This window comes from Gouania willdenowi, chromosome 1 (assembly GCF_900634775.1).
Source record: "Gouania willdenowi chromosome 1, fGouWil2.1, whole genome shotgun sequence".
NCBI classification, from domain to species: Eukaryota; Metazoa; Chordata; class Actinopteri; order Blenniiformes; family Gobiesocidae; genus Gouania; species Gouania willdenowi.
Genome location: NC_041044.1, coordinates 34,845,715 through 34,862,679, shown reverse-complemented (window position 1 = coordinate 34,862,679; position 16,965 = coordinate 34,845,715). Strand labels below are relative to the sequence as shown.

At 36.6% G+C, this 16,965-nt stretch overlaps 2 protein-coding genes and 1 long non-coding RNA gene across 5 annotated transcripts in view; 1 reads left to right on the top strand and 2 right to left on the bottom strand.

The window, feature by feature from the left end:
• LOC114459004 (complement C3-like) overlaps positions 1 to 192 on the bottom strand; it is a 54,198-nt gene extending 54,006 nt beyond the window's left edge. The window contains exon 1 of the mRNA XM_028441415.1: positions 55 to 192. Within this exon, the coding sequence (XP_028297216.1) occupies positions 55 to 119 (65 nt within the window). The 5' untranslated portion in view covers positions 120 to 192. The remainder of the gene's footprint in view (positions 1 to 54) is intronic.
• A 2,668-nt stretch (positions 193 to 2,860) lies between these two features.
• Positions 2,861 to 6,667, top strand: LOC114467338 (uncharacterized). Its single transcript, XR_003674508.1, has 3 exons — positions 2,861 to 3,012; positions 5,493 to 5,567; positions 6,567 to 6,667. It is a non-coding gene; the product is annotated as an uncharacterized LOC114467338 (long non-coding RNA).
• A 2,719-nt stretch (positions 6,668 to 9,386) lies between these two features.
• Positions 9,387 to 16,965, bottom strand: part of dennd1c (DENN domain containing 1C) — a 37,400-nt gene continuing 29,821 nt past the window's right edge. For all 3 annotated transcript variants that reach the window (XM_028446870.1, XM_028446879.1, XM_028446888.1), the window contains one exon: positions 9,387 to 9,521. In XM_028446870.1, coding sequence (XP_028302671.1) covers positions 9,449 to 9,521 — 73 coding nt within the window. In that variant the 3' untranslated portion in view covers positions 9,387 to 9,448. The remainder of the gene's footprint in view (positions 9,522 to 16,965) is intronic.

Here is a 16,965-nt window from a genome sequence, read left to right as displayed (position 1 = left end):
AACATCAAACATGCATTTGAATTCAATGTGAAAGAGCACAGCAGGTCTGCTTACAGTGGAGCTCCGTCCCCCAGGGAGACAAGGGCCAGCGAGGCCAGCAGTAGCAGACTCCAACTCATCTTCCTTCCTGCAGTCAGAGAAACTGAATTTTCTCAGCTGCTGAGTCTTTTTATCTGTTCAACTCCCTCCTGTAATCCAAACTTGTCATTTCCCAATATCGGTTGAGACAAAGTTCATCAGCTACAATAAACATTGACTTCTCTGAGGAAAAGAGTAAATATCAAAAGATCAAGTTTCATTTTACCTGATTTTCAACCATGAAGCAAAAAAATAAAACAAGTCATTTCACACAACAGGTACAGCATAAAGAGTAATTAAATCCCCAAACACTTTTTTTTTTGTGGAAAACTATGGGGCGCCAACGTGTTTGTAAAGTTGCACATGCTAAAATAAGCAGCAACGTTTTGCAACATTTAGCAACAAAATTAAAAAAACATCTGTGAATTTTTTTAGTTACTTTTGACCAGATTTACAGAAATATTTGTGAAATGACTGATATTTACTTGATATTTACAATGTTAAAATGAAATGTTAAACATTAAATCTAAATGTTAAAGACTGTGAATGTAATGTTCTGACCACCGTGTGTGTTGTATGTATGTGACTGCTCTGCTGCTCTGAGAATTGCTGCAAATTAATTGTCCTATGGGATCAATAAAGTCGACTGAATCTGAATCTAAATATATATGTAAATGTTGAATATAAATATAAATGTAAATATGAAATTTAAATATTATGTATCAATCTAAATGTTAAATATAAATCTAAATGTGAAATTGCTCACCAAGTGTAAAGCTAGATGTTTCAAAGTTATGCAAATTGGATCATGTGGCCCCTTCCTAACCTACTGCGCCTCAGTGAGTGAGGAGAGGTGAAGACTGGTAATGGCTGGTGTTTGGGCTGCTGAGGTGTATTGACTGCTTCATATGATAAATTTGAGTGTTGGACTTTTGCATGCATGAACACGTTTTCACAATTAAACCCAGCACAGAAGCACAGTTGCTAGAGTGAGTTATTGAGCCGGCAACAAAGGAAGTTCCTTGATCTCAGACTAGCCGCAGCTGTATGTTATAAAAGTGTCCAATTTTTATTCTTCTTTTTGTTGCCGTTGTCACGGCCCACAGTGATACTTTTTGTTTGGTTAAATAAACCGACGTGTTGAGTGCCTGGTTCCTTTCACTGTGCAGAGTGCCACAATATTATGATTATCAGAATAATTTCTAACACTTGCATAGTGGTCTTCACCATATCCACAAAGACGCTTTACATAAGGAGAAAACATGAGCAAAATTATTTTTTGACATTTTATTTAATTTTAATATTAGGGTTTCACATACACATATAATAGAACACAAACAACTAAATAAAAGCCAATTTAAAGTAACAGGTTCAAAATACAAAATAATATTATTATTAGGGTATGGCATTGCACAAAAACAAGATACAGATTAAAGATAGATAGATAGTGATGGGTTGGCTCATCAAGTATTCTTTTTATTTTAAGTACTTGTGACTAAAATATTTTACTATTGACATTCACATTTTTCTGAAAAGATGCAAAACTTCCTGATTTAACATAATATTACTGAAATTGTAGAAATGAACACATCAATTTAAACAATTGCAGTTTGCAGAAGTGTTGCACAAAGAAACAATTTAGTAAAAATAGTGTCATTTTCTGGTGGTGGTTTATAAAGCAGCTTTAACCAACACAAGCTAAAAAAAAAAAGCCACATCCCATTTTATGGGGAGAGATTTGTCTCAAAAATATTCACAAAAAGATCCATAATTTTCACATGCATTTTTTTAGATTTCACATGGGTTTTTCAGATTTTCAAATGGGTTTTTCAAATCCACAAATACATCCACGATTTCATGTAATATTCATTTTTTTTTTTTAGATTTAGAATTTGGGGTTGTCATAAGCTGTCAGCCAAAATCATCAACATTATAACAAATAAAAGCTTGAACTACCTCACTTTACATGTAATGAGTCTATTAATTAGTTTCACCTTTTAAGTTGAATTAACTTTTGCACATTATTAAATTTTTTAAAGATTCACCTGTGTATATATACAGTATAAGTAGCTCAATTAATTAGTACTCAAAGTACAAGTTACTAGTTACTTTTACCTCCCACATTTATTTTTGGTAATAAATCTTGCCACGGTAACCTTGCATACAGTAAACATCTCATGTATAAACTTAAAAAGGCAGCGACCAAATCTTACACAATTGGAACCTAATTTATTTTCCACAAATCTGTATAAAATAAAAAGGTTTGTCAAAATGTACATTTCTTAAAAAAAAAAAAATCTCAGGCTCTAAGTATAGCTAATTTCATGAACTCTAAAACTTAAAAATATCTGGCATTCAATGCAGTTTTGGCGCCGTGCATTACGTTTAATCTGGTTGGTCGGTTTAAATTTGTGATGGATTTAATTGTTGTCTGGTCATTTAATTTTTTGTTGCTTCTCAATGTTCATTGATCATTTTAAAATAAAGAATAATAATTTACTTAGTCACGGTTGGGTGTAGAAATGTAACAAATTGATTAACTTGTTTTAAAAATTGTTTGTAAAATTACTGATTTAGAGAAAATAAAAATAAAAATAAAGTACAAGTACCCATAAAAACAACTGAATTACAGTAATCCGCGAATTTGTAATCCGTTACCTTCACTTCTGGTGTTTGTATCTTTACATGTTCAATACAAATAATTAAAAAAAAAAAAAAAAAAAAGTTAAACTTGTAGTCGTCTTCCACAAATGTTCTGATTGGTTCACATGGTCATGTGACCTGTCTCTTTAACATACGCAGCTGCAGGTGAGCGCGTGAGGCGGCTCCAGCAATGCTGACTGCTCATCGACGTTATTAGACGTCTGTGTCGCGGGCCTAAATTTGTCGCACAGACACGCCGGTTGCCTCACCTGGATTTACGCAGACAGTCTGGTAAGTTATGTTTATTTTTTAAATGAGAAAACGGCTTTATATGTTTAGGACTGCGTGAGATTATCACACAAGGAGCAGGAAGAGGAGGAGGAGGAGGAACACCTGAGCGGAAATGCACCGCGGTCAGACCGGTAGAGCAGGATCAGTGACATTCCTCAACACACGCACGCACACACACACACATACACACAGTGAAACTCCAACTGTGGGTGTGACTGTGTTGGTATATATAGGTAAGGTTACATTGGCCTAAATAGATAAATCAAATCCTTTGTTGTCACATTAAAATACACCAACCTCTATGTTACCACCTGTGGCTCTGGAGCCTCATGTGGCTCTTTGACTCATTTGCATTGGCTCCCTATAGCCTTCTTAAATGTATTGATTATCTAAAAGGGACACTGCTGTTAGCCTAAAGAGGCAAGTTTGCATTTGGTATCTCTGGCCAGATTTTAAAAAAACAACCTCGAATGTAAAAGGTATTAAATACAAAGAGAATACAACATAATAGGACTGGGCGAATTTTTTTTTTTTTAAAGAAAAATTAGGTTTTTGATGTTTTTAATTTTTTTAATGCACTTAAAAATGACTGCAGACTTCAGATATATTGTCAAAAGTGCAGCTTTATTGCTGTGATTGTCCTCAAGAGTTAAAATACATAGAATAATCCCAAAATAAAAAGTAAATGAGGCTCTGTCATTCAACAATTTCTAGCTTTAATCCAGGTTTAAGGAAAAGTGCAACATCAACTTAACAGTAGCTTTAATTTTCTGATTAGGAAATCAGATAACTACATTATTTATAACATTAAAAATAATAAACTATTCTCTTATTATCTCATCATAGTGCAAATAAAACATTAAACATGCCTGTGGCACACATATAGCCCACTCAAAGGGTAAACAAAGAGAGGGCTGGCTCACGTGGGAACGCAAAAAAGTCAGAAAAAACTGTGGTGGGTTTAAAATATATATATATATATATATGCAAAATAAAAATTGTTTTATCTACAAATTTGATGAATTGATTAAATTGATTTTTTGCCCAGGCCTACAACATGATAAAAGAGGACAGTTATGACAAATAACAAAACCATGACTGATAAAAACAAAGTGCCAGGATTAAAACTTTCACAATGGCCACACAGTAAATTACAAAGGGAACAAAATAGTTAATCCATGCTTGACACAAGAGAAACAATGAACAAAAATCAAAATAAAATTAAATAAAAGGCTGTCAGTGTGAACATTCGGTGGTCAAGAAGCCATATTTTTAGCTGTTGAGAAAAGGAGGTGTACGTGCTCAGTTTGAAATAATATTGAATTACAGAATTATTTTCTTACAGAGAGTATTAATGATTAATGACTTTGATGCCAATACCAACACATTAATGTTAATTGAGAGATTTCAATGTTTTGAGACTGTAAGAGCGGGTGTTCTTAAACTTGTGCACAGGCTGCCCGGATTCCCTGGATAAATTACAGCACATGTCAAACTCAAGGCCTGGTGGCCAGTTTTGGTGTACTGAGATTATAACCTTAACCCAATCCAATAAACAAATAAAACACGTGTCCATTCACTTTGTAAACAGAAATGAAATAATTTTTTTAGCAAAAATTCATTTTCCGGTAGTGCACATGCTCACGTGTGTGCATATACAATCTCAGTACGAGGTAAACTCGGTACATGACAACAGCCCTTTTGGGCATCTAATTTGAACCACAGGAGAAAGTAAATATGACAGAAAAGACTTGAATTAATGTGTAAATAACCAACTAATTTGGTTGTAGGTATTGAAGTCCCTCAAAACACACAAATTCAATGAAACTGTACCATCATTCCCAGCTGTCAGAGTATTCCCATGTTTATATCACATGATGGCAGTCATTTTTAAAAGCAAATTTTTGAAATAATTCTCAATTTTTCCAAATAATATTGCAATTTAACTCAAATTGCTCCACAAGATTTCCTCAAATTAAATAAAAAATATTAACAAAATAAAGTTTATTTAAGATCCTGAGGGGACTGACGTCTGTGCAAAGTAGGGTGTAATATTGTTGACATTTTTTGCTCTCCCTCCGATAATCTGCGGCCCACTTGAGATCATACTGGTTCGTATTTGGCCCCTGAACTAAAATGAGTTTGACACCCCTGCCTACAAGTTTCATTCTCCCCCTCATAATCCTCACGTGAATTTATTGACTGGATCTTTGTAGTATAAATGAACTAGACTTGTATAAATGTGTTTATATATGTATATGCACATTAATGAAAATAAAAAAATTGAGTACTTTTGAGTTTTGAGACAGCCATTGCTCTTCACAGTGTTACAGCAGTGTGTCATGTCCACTGTCATACTCATACTGTACATGTAAAGCATGTTTGTTTTCATTAGTGCATTCATCCCCATATATAGTCATATACTTTTGTAGTAATACAACATGAATAATAGTTGATGTTTTTTAATTATTATTTCACAGACCCCCAAACTACGAGGACTCCAATTTGAGAAGCACAGTGTTCGAGGACCTCAGAGTAAAGCTGAAGGAAACCAGGTACTGGTTTGAGCTCTTGGAAGTTTATGGTCAGTGTGTTTTGAGAAAGGAAACACCATTGTTAGAGTAACCAGAGGTACCACTAGAGGACAGTGTAACATCCCCAAATGTAGAACTGTATTCAGCCTTAAGGCTATTACACTTTAGAATAAGCTCCAATCAGAGCTACTTAGTATAAACACTTTAACAACCTTTTCTAGAGAGGTTAAAGCATCTCAAAATGCCAAAATGTCCAAGATTGTCTATTAGAAGAACGCTCTGTGGAAGATGCCACCGAGTGACAAGTTTGTCCGATTGTGTTCACATTTTATGGTTCATGTACCGGTACGTGCATCAATTTTCACTCATAGTCTTAATATGAACATTTAAATACATGAGCTAATGTCTCACTGTTCACATCTATAACACATCAGGCTTGGCTATGATTATGTTGATCTATAACTGATATGTGAGCACATTAAATGTATGAGATGAATCTGGCTCCAATTCATCACCTCACCATCAGCACCTTTGTTTCCCCACGTCTCCAAAGTGTCCGTGCTCCAGGTTCTGACACACATTCTCACGCGACATTTGTTTTTTTAGAAATCCCAACCTTTGCTTGGGAAGTGGAGGATTCCACTTTCAAGCCCCTTTTTGGGTAAGCAACAAACACATTGATCATGCGCATGTCTCATAGAATTAAACCAGGGAAATTGCACACGCTGTTTTACTTTACTCACAAATATACCCCTTTATAACACTACAGAGTATGTGCTGTTCCCTTCTTTTTACATCCAAACTTCAAACACATATTCATTTGGCCATAATTGACAACTCTACTTAAGCCCCCACTATATCAATACATACTTCCGACTATAAAGATGTCTCATGGATGTGTGTGTGTGTGTATGGGAGACGTATGTTTTTAACTGGATCCTGGAGAAACATTCTCTTATCTTGTCTTCACTATTGTTGGCAAAATGACGACAAAGCTCGATTTCATGTCTTATTTTTCAGCTGCTTCACGTCAATGTATTTTCAACCAATGCCAATAAAATCCTGATGAAACGGCATCAGCTCAGTAGCCCGGACTCAGCTTTGTGTTCTTCAAGAGTGTGAGTCTTCATTAAAACTTCAATATTTTATGGTTGTGGTGTTTGAACTGGGATCAGCATGTTTTTGATGTGTCACTTCTGTAACACATTGGCATCTGATGAAATGATATCATGCATCTAAAACTGCTTATGGATTAAAATGATACATTTGTTGAACCTTGGGAACGTGTACCTCCCCCAGGTGCCTTACACCACTGCCATGCAGATGTTGGTCCAGCACGTGGCCTCGGCGTACGTCTGCGCTGGGCTGTCCCTGCTCAGTTTAGCTTTGCTGCTGCTGCTGTGTCTCATAAAGAAGAAACGAAGGATGGAAGGAACCTACCGGCCCAGCTCGGAGGAGAAGAAACAAGCGAGAGCTGCAGGGACTGAGAAACCAGGCCTGCCTCTGCCTTTGCCAAAAGAGGAGCGTCTCATTTGATGCCACAAACACTTCAAATCTTCCAGTTGATTCTTTCCTCTTTTCTTTTTTCAAACTCTGCTGCACTACTGTGAAGATGCTTGATTGAACATATCAGCTGAGTCATGTTTGCTCCAACTTCCTTACTTTATATGAACAAATCATGCCATTTGTGGCACAAAAGGAACATAAAATGAATTATTTTATGCATTTGTACACTGGAAAGTAAATGTATATTTTGTTTATTTATTATAAAGTATTATTTTACACTTCTCCATTTATGAAGGAAAAAGATTAGGAAACACTTAACTGCACTTTTATATTTAGTACTAAGTTTTCTGTGTACGCCTGCAACACATGGTGTAAATAAAATATTGCGCACACCTCTTTAGCATCCTTTGTCCTTATGTCACCAAGCGCCGGTGGTCAAGACGTGCATGTGAAGTGTTTATCTCTGGTTTACCTTAGCTGTTTTCCGTCACTCTTCTATAACCTGTGCATCACTTTTGATGCTAAGTTTAGTGATGCTATCCCACAGGGCAGTCCTCACTGGTCTATCCTCTTTGGTTTTTACCAGGCCCAGTTTAAAAGTAGTTAATTTTGACAGCAAATTTTAATATATTTATAGTGATTTGATGCAGCTTACTTTAAGTTAAAAATTGTCATCAGGACTATTTCAGTTCGTCTAGTTTTAGTCAACTAACTGTAGCTGACTAAGATTAAAAAATGATATATTTTAGTTAACAAAAATGTCAGTATGCCATAAAAAACCCATACTTATCTAATTTGTGTGCATCTGTTTTAACAATGACAATATTGATCTTTTGTTCTGTTAAATTTCCATTTTGTTTGTGTATAGTATATTCTTTTTACTCTGACTGCTGTAACAATTGAATTTCCCTGTTGTTGGATAAAGTATAATCTAATCAATTTTGATATTGTGTTTGTTCACTTTTTGTTTTTTTTTAATAAGCCATAATCTTGTCGCTTTAAAAATAATGTAGGCCACTAAATTTAAATCAGCAAAAGTAACACTGGTCTGTATGTAGTGGCTCTGAGACAGACAGACAGGCATAACTGTCTAGGATGTCATGTGGCTTCTGTTTTTTTTTTTTATTTTGTTACCAAAAAAGCAGAATTGATATTAAGTGACATTATTGAAAGGAAATGAGCCTTTTTGCTATTGTGAAATTCCTCCATATACAAATAATCATTTATACTTTGCTTATCTAATTAATGATCCAAATAAAAAGAAATGAAGGTAAAAATAAAAATCCAACACCCACATTTGATAGAGCACATTTATTCAGTCTGAACAATGTTCAATTGTATTTTTTTTGTTTAGATTTTAAATTGTTTTCTAAGCAATAAATACAATTGAAAGGAAAACAAGCAGAGGGTAGGAAAAACTGTGAAGCGAACTCAACATCAGGCATAAAGCAGTATGAGCTTCTTTGCTATCCTCATAATGATATAAACTATAAAATTCAAAAGAAGACGACATTCAATCCCCACACCTCAAGTTACATGCAAAAATGTACCAGTCAGGCCTTAGAAAAACAAGTCCAAAATCAGTAATGTTAACTGAATGAGAAATGCACCTCATCACTGCTTTCAGGCTTCAAATCTTTTCTTCAGTTCAGACACTTTGACTGAAGGATGCGTGTCTTCGACGGGGCCCTCCAGGTCACATTGTGGGTGGGTGTGCGACCTCTCTCTGGCTTTTAGAGCTTCGCAGGATCTCTCAGTTCCAGCCAGGTCCCTGGTCCTGGACTTGACATGGAGGCCTTGGTGTGCAGCTGCTGCCTGGTAGCGTTCTGCTGCGGACTGCACCTTAGGAGGTGGTGGTGTGTGCCGTGTTGCTTGCTCCTCTTTTGTCCGTGCTTTTTCACTTCTGCCCAGACACACAACGGGCTCAGGAGTGGAATGAGGAGTTTCTGGCGGGACCTTTTCCTGACGTTCCTCCTCAGACTTTACATGAAGGTAGTCGAGTGTCTGAAGGTCATCTGAAGGCCTTTTCCCACCTTTGCTCTTGACTTGTGTGTCTTCTGCTTTGTTAAAGCTGTTGTTCGGTTCACTTTGTGAAACCTGTCCTGCACTGAAAGCTTCATGTTTACTTTTCTTTTCCAGAGTATCGTTCCACTCTTCTTCCTCAAAATTCACCTCTGTTAATACATTTGTGTCGTCCATTTCTTTGCCCGGATTCTCAGCCGTTGCTTCCCTCACTGTCTCTGTTTTCTCTGTGTCGTCCTCGCTCCATCCCGTCTCCTGCTCTCTTATTTCAAAGGACGCCTGCACATCGTTGCTCCTTTCGTTCTCTGGTTCTCTGATGTCCAGGCACTGCCAATCAGAGTTCGTTCCCAGTTCAGACAAATCCTCCCTTGTCTCTAAACTCCAGCTGTGGAGGCTGTCGCTGCCGGACAGAGACAGGCTCTCCTGGCTGGGGTTGGCAGTACCACGCTGAGAAAAAAACCAACAAATATCACTGAAAGGTTGTCTGAGCTAACTCATTGTCCTCCAGGGTTACCCGATAATGAAATGAGAGAAACGTAGGCTGTGTTTGAAATCGCATACTGATGTGCTACACACTACACATGCATTGAGTACCATATTTTCCGGGCTATTGAACGCACTGCTATATTGGCCGCATTCCAATAATTTAACAATTTTCCAAGAAAAAGTTACAAAAAGGCCGCACCCTATTGGCTAATAAGGGTGCCCTTCAAAAGACTTGGCCAATCAGAATGTGCACGTAGGTGTGCTGCTGTACTCTTGTTAACGAAGGTTTTCGTGTATTACCGCGTATGTTTATTCATTAGGATCCCCATTAGCCACAGCGAAAGCTGCTGCTATTTTTCCTGAGGTCCGTAGAACGCATACGTGGCTCCGCTCCGGTGGCAGTGGACAATTTCATGAAATGATTCGTCAACGGTACTATTGCAATCCAAACAAATCTGACGTGTATGGGGGGCGGTGGCTGCCTCTCGGCCTGGGATCTTGGGGGCATCTGGGGGGTTGCCTGGGGCTCCCTGGCCTCCGCTCTTTCTGCTGGCCTGGCTGCATCTGCAGGCCCAGGGCAGTTCCTGGGCTTGCAGTAGCGTTTTTTTTTTTTTTTTTTTTTTTTTTGCACATACACTGGTCTACGATGCACTGGCACGCCTTGGGATGTGGGATAAAACTCATACTGGGCTTAACCTTAGACACGTTAATCCCAAATACCTGCTTTAGGTACTACCATTCACTCATTCCCCCTGTTCACAGCCACCACCATTATAGCTAACCTTCACACTTGTCACCATACTGGCTGGATTACACAACATAATAAGCACAATATATTCTACAACCTCACATCTCACCCTCACTGCAAAACAGTCTATTCTTCCCCACCTTTTCTATTTCCTGCCTTGAGTCTCTTCTCCCTGCTCCCTTTCCCCTCCCCTTCCCCCTCCCCCTCCACTTAGGTGTAACACTGCTCTCCCTTTTTATACCCTCCCTATGATAAAAGATTTCTTACCCTTCCTTAGGGAGGGCTGGTGATGGTCACAATTAAACAATAAAATAAATCAATGTATTTTATTGCAATAACAAAATATGCATTGCTGTCTCATAATGATTGCACTTCCTGTGGTGTTGACCTTTGACAGCATGTGCAGACAAGAAAAAAAAAAAAAAAACAAACAAATCCGACGCTGCACACCTTTGAACCAAAAGGCAGCCATGTTGAAAGTCTCAGCTCTGTCTGTCCCTGAACCGCAGAGATATTTGAGCCACAGACACAGACAGACAGAGATTCCTTGCTTTATAGATACATGTAATGTACCAGTAATATAAATATATGGCCTTGTGTTTCTCACAGGAAAGATATTACACTTCCATTAATAAAATGAGAATTAAATTATCTTAGGTCTATCATGTACCAATAACCAGTTTAGTTCCTGATGCATTAATTAGGTGCTGGTGTAATAGTCACAATGAAGTACTAATCGTGCTGCTCGATTTTGTATAACTTGTAATTTTCTGGTATTGTCAGCAGTAGTATTAGACCATACAGTGGGGCAATAGTCAAGGTTGGATAATATTAAAGCCTGTACAATCACTTTGATGGCTTTGCTTGTCAAAACTATTCTCAAAAGCTTTGTTTCATGGAGTTGTGTAATTGGACTGTCTGTCTGTAGATAAAAGATATTATATAATAAAGGACCAAGATTACTACCCTGTGGTACTCCGCATGCCAAACTTCCAATGTTGGAATAACAACCACTGAAGAAAATGGTCTGGGTTCTCACTGTTAAGTAGCTATTTAACCATGTAGTAGCAGAATTATCAAATCCCTAAGCAGTTCATTTCTTAATGAGTATTTTATGGTCTATTATATCAAAAGTGGCAGAAAAATCTAGCATTAGGCTGCGAACTAATCTCTTTTCTTCAATGTCTGTCAGCCAGTCATCAGTCATTGTGGTCAGAGCTGTTGTAGTTGAATGCCCCTTTTATAAGTGTGCTGATTAAATAACTGTTCACTTGTGCATAAACAATAATTTCCATGACTTTACAAACTGCTGTGAGTAAACTTATTGGATGACTATTTTGACCATAAAAGGGTTGCTTCTTTTTTTTTTAGTAAATGAATACTTTTGACATTTTTCCAGTCTTGTGGACAAACACCTGTAGTTAAACTTAGATTTATTATGTGACAAATGGCTGGTGCCACAAAATCTGGTGCCACCTTCATGAAGTTTCCATTCATTTCATCGACAGCCGGTGGTTTGTTTTTAATATTCCTTGTAATTTTCTGAACTTCACTCAGTTTTACTTTTTGAAATTTGAAAACACTGTATATTTTTTTTCCTTCATTATTTCATTTTTTAAAGATACATTTATTACAAGTTGTGGACATTTTCTCCCTTAGTGTATTCACTTTATGTATAAAATAATTATTAAAATAATTTGCTATATCTGCCGGATTAGTTCAAAATTGATCATCAACATCAATGAAAGTTGGCATCGATTTTCTATTTCTACCAGTTTAGTCATTGTATTCCACATTTTTTTATAATCTTTCTTATTATGTTCAATTTCTTTCTTATAATACAATTTATTTTTTGTCCTATTGAGTTTTGTGACATGGTTGCGTAGATTATGATACACATTCCAGTCTTTTTGATTCCCTGTTAAAATTGTTGTTTCTTTAGCTTGATTTCTTTGTTTCATCAGTTGCTTTGCAGTATATCTTTAACTAACCATGGTGTTTTTTGACCGAGTGGCGCATGTTTTTTTTACTATACTCAGAAATTCTTTGCTAAATTCATTTAGTGCATCATCCGCATTTGTTTTCTGCACATTAGACCAGATTATATTTCTCACATCCTCCTGAAAAACAGCTTGATTAAAAGTTTGAAAATATCTCATAAATTATTCTAGGCCGCCTTGTCCATTTTAGCTCTCCTAGCAGTAGTTATTAAATTATGGTCACTGCAACTTATTGGAACAGAAAAAGTATTTGTGCACAGTTCTGGAGCGTTCGTTAAGATGTGATCAATACAAGTTGATGTAATTGTACCATCATTTCTAGGATGTGTAAGTTCACTAATTGTAGAAGAACATTTTCAGTTGTGGCGTCAGATAGCTTTGCTGTCAGTGAACATTTTTTTGACAGCCAATACATTTTAAGGTCTCCCATGAAGTACATCTCTAAACCCAAAGAATAACAGTAGTCCAACATTTCAGTCATTGTAGTGAAATATTTGTTATATGTATTTGGAGGACGGTAACAGCATGCGTATTCTGATCATGTTCAATGGACGAGTTTCCATCTCCACATTAAGTCTCCTCCTCACTGCCCCATGTCTGCATATCAGTCAATTTACAGTTTTTTATAGTCACTATTTAATAGAAGTGGACTGATACACCGCTCCCTCCGCTCCCTTTGCACTATTGCCTCAGCAGCAATCACGTCAATCGGACTCAGAGCCAGAATACGGCTTGACCGCTTCTGAACAAATGTAACGTGGTTATTTGACAAATTTATGCTGTTTATTGATTCTATCATAAACCAGCTGATTTTTACTTTATCTGGAGTGTTTCAGTGTGTGCTCTCTCTCTCTCTCTCTCTCTCTCTCTCTGTGTGTGTGTTCTCTCTCTCTCTCTCTGTGTTCTCTCTCTCTCTCTCTCTCTCTCTGTGTGTGTGTCAGATTCATGAGCTATCAGACTATGGTTCATGGGCAGTACGCTAGTATGAGATTTCAAACACAGCCCTAAACTTAAATGACAAAGAAACATTGAGTCTGAGTTAGCATGATAATAACTCATGCATACTATAACTGCTTTTGTCAGCGTGTGGTCTGTTAGGTGACATGGTGGCTTAAAGGTCCAGTATTATGTTATTTTTCACCCATCTTCTAAGAACCCCAACAACATAGTATTTGAGTTTTATTTTCCCCAATTCACCTGTTTTCTGGAGTTTTAGCCCTCTGAAAAACCACTTTCAGACTGCTCATAAAAACAGGCTGTTTTTGGGCCTTCATGCATATGCATGAGTAGTCACACAGCAGCAGTAAATCATTAACAGTCTTCCTTCTCCTCCTCACCTCTTCTGACCACAGACAGTCCTTTTAAGACAATAGTCCATTGTTTTGTCTGACCACTGTGTCGCATTGGGTCACAAACTACTTGTGCTACTAAAAGTGAAACTGATTGTGAGCACTCACGCTGCACTTCGGTTTACCTATATACTGGAGGATCTACATACTGAACGTAAACATATTAACTATAATATCAACCTGCCTTCGCTATGTTTGTTTTACCTGTGAGGTAGTTTGAGGGAGGAGCTCACATTCTTATGTATGGTAGGAGAAGCCATGTCAGGAGATAGAGTTTACCCCTTATGAGTAGGGATGTAACGATTAATCGTAAGGCAGTTAAAAATTGATTCATAGGTATCACGGTTCACATCAATGTCCTGAAAATTGAATCGCAGTACTTTTTTTAAACAACATATATTTATCCTTCTCTTGTTTAAAAGTGTTTGCAGCGGGCGGAATCTGCTACTACTTTCTTTCTGGCCGCCTTCTACTCTTAAACATATTCATAAATGATTCCTTACTCCTTTAGCACCGAAAGAATATCTGTAATATTACGTGAATATCTGTAAGAGTCACGTTTTTCTATTAGCTCTGTCTGCTAGCATAGCATCTCTTCTTCACTGAAAGAATTTCTGCATGCCAACCGACCACTGGGTTACCAGCACCCTCTGCTGGTCCAAACAAATATCTGACGTAAATTTAAATGACTGTTTTTTGTTTTTTTTTTAAAAAGTCCAATTGTTAAGGCACAATATACATTTTCAGTTGCACTTTTAAAAAGAAATAGAACTATTATGCAGTTTTGCATTGTTTACTACAGAATCAGAATTTAAATTAACAGGCTTCTTCTTCATTTGTATTATTCCTTTATTTATTTCATTCAAAATTTATTTTTAGTTAATTGCATTGTTTTGAATAGTTTATCAAGGGATTATTTTGACAATGAAAAATAAAAGGAAAATAGTACAGTATTTTCCCAAAAAAAAAAGGAATATTTTACAGTCATTTGTGTACAGTCCCATTTTGTAAAATAAATCGTGAGAGAATCATATCGTGAACCCAGTATTGTAAATCGAATCGTATCGGGAGTTGAGTGAATCGTTACATCCCTACTTATGAGTCATACAAGGGTAAAGATCCAACTTGCCCATTTAGAGCTGACTTTTTACAAAATGTAGAATAGCAAGAGAAGGGAGGAAACTTTGGCCCTCTGAATGAGGTTAAAGCAATGTATATCACTGTAGCAAAACCATTAAAAAGTGATTTTTTTTTGTTACATAATACTGCCCCTTTCATTAAAAATATTTTGGAAATGTTTTAATTGGTTGTTTTGGGTATTATTCAGTTTAATATTGTGTTACTTTTAAAGAGTTTCCCTATTTCCAACATTGGTCTAAAGTCTGCAATACGGCAGGTTAGGCAATTTGTTTTTCTAATGTGGTGATGTGTAACCCTTATTTCCACATTGACTTTATCTTTCAGAGCTCAAAGTTTAAATACACAAGACTTGAGTGTGCTAACCTGTGATGACTGGGCAAACTCTGCTCTGATTATGAAAACTGGTTCAGCCTTGGAGCACAAACAGTGATAGGTTGGCTGTTTAAAGCAGGACTCACATGTTCTTCTTACCTCAGTTATGTAATGATAGCTGTCTGACCCAAATAGATCCAAGCTGCGAGCACTGTAAAGCGGGCCACGATCGTGGCAACTCTGAGAACCGAGTGTGTCAAAAATTTCTCCAAGAAGATCCATTTCTTCTGGTTCACACAGCAATGACTGTTCCTCCTCCTCCTCCTCCTCCTCCTCCTCCTCATCCTCATATTTTTGAAGCTCAGTGTCCAACGTGGGCACAGGATCAAAAACAGCACTGATATCAAACAAAATGCCAAACAACACAAGAGTTACATCGATGAAATTTCTTATTTTTCTTGAATTTTATTCTATTTTCAACCCAGGGAATTGAAATTGTTAGCACAGCACGTGTGGAAGTCAATATATTCCAGGTTTTCTTTTAGTTTGTCAGGATCTAAAAATCAGTCACAATAGTGTTTGAGTGGCAAAAAGTTAATAAAAATCATTTTACACTTCTATACATGTATTGGAGGGTATTTATTGAGGCATGCAGAGTTCAGTGTACACATGCCTTTGACAGCAGGCGACAGTAAATTGTTTCTGTTTTTTTAAGAACCTCATATTTTAAACATACCTACTGATGACATTTTGTCTCTGAATGGGACTTTAGAGTGAACCTTTTAGAGTTTCTGGATAAAAACTGTCCCCAGTTGTTTTCTGAATTGGCATGAATTCAAATATTAAGTGCAAAATCTCCATAATTTGGGTTTACAGCTTCACTGTAATGAGCAACTGTGAAGTCTTGATCAATTTGTTCAGTTTCTCTGCATTATAATTAAACTGTTATATTAACTTGTCATGAACTCATCAGTAAGTTGTTGTTTTAACTAATTTATTGTCTTTTGGATTACTTTGTTGCTTTTATGTTTTTTTTTTTTTTAAATCTTTCATAAGCTCTTATTCTGTGACTTTACGTTTTATTGATTTTTATGCACTTGTGACATTCTCTTCTCATGTGTTATTTGATTGTTTTAAGAACATTTTAGTAATGTTTATGAAACTGTAACGTGTTTTGTATGCTGCTGTCTACATTTTGTTGAAACAAAAGCCCTGCATATATTCATGCATCCATGAGTACCAGAAGCAGGGGTGGATTGGGACAAAAATTCATCCCTGCCATTTTCTGTCTAGACCAGCCCACTACATTATCAGTGACACTATGTAAGTCAGTGATTCTCAACATCTGGCGCTCTATGTCTTCCTTTTAATTGTTATTCCCCCAGAAAAGTTTATCTATTTCATTTGTCGCACTTTTTTAAAACTTTAACTTCCTTTTGTCAATAAATATCGCTTTTTTCTTATTTTTGTACATTTTTTGCAAGTTCTTTTTGACACTTTTATCCAATTTGTGTCCTTGAATTTTATTTTGCCATTTTTCATCCAAATAAGCTAACTTTTGCACAATAAATATCAGTTGTTTCCTTTTTTCACTACATTTTGCCTCTTTTTGTTCCACATCTTTGTCCTTTTTCACTATTGTTTGCCACATTTTACCCTTTACCATTACATACCACCTAATTCCTCATTATTTGCCCATTTTTTTGACCACTCTTGACTGCTTTTGGCTCATTTTAGTAATTTTTCACTCTTTTCTTGCCATGTTTTTGCTACTTTTGGACTATTTTTGGCCACCTGTTACCATGTATGTTTCCAGTCACTCATCAAAAAAAAATGAAATAAAAAAATGGACTGGA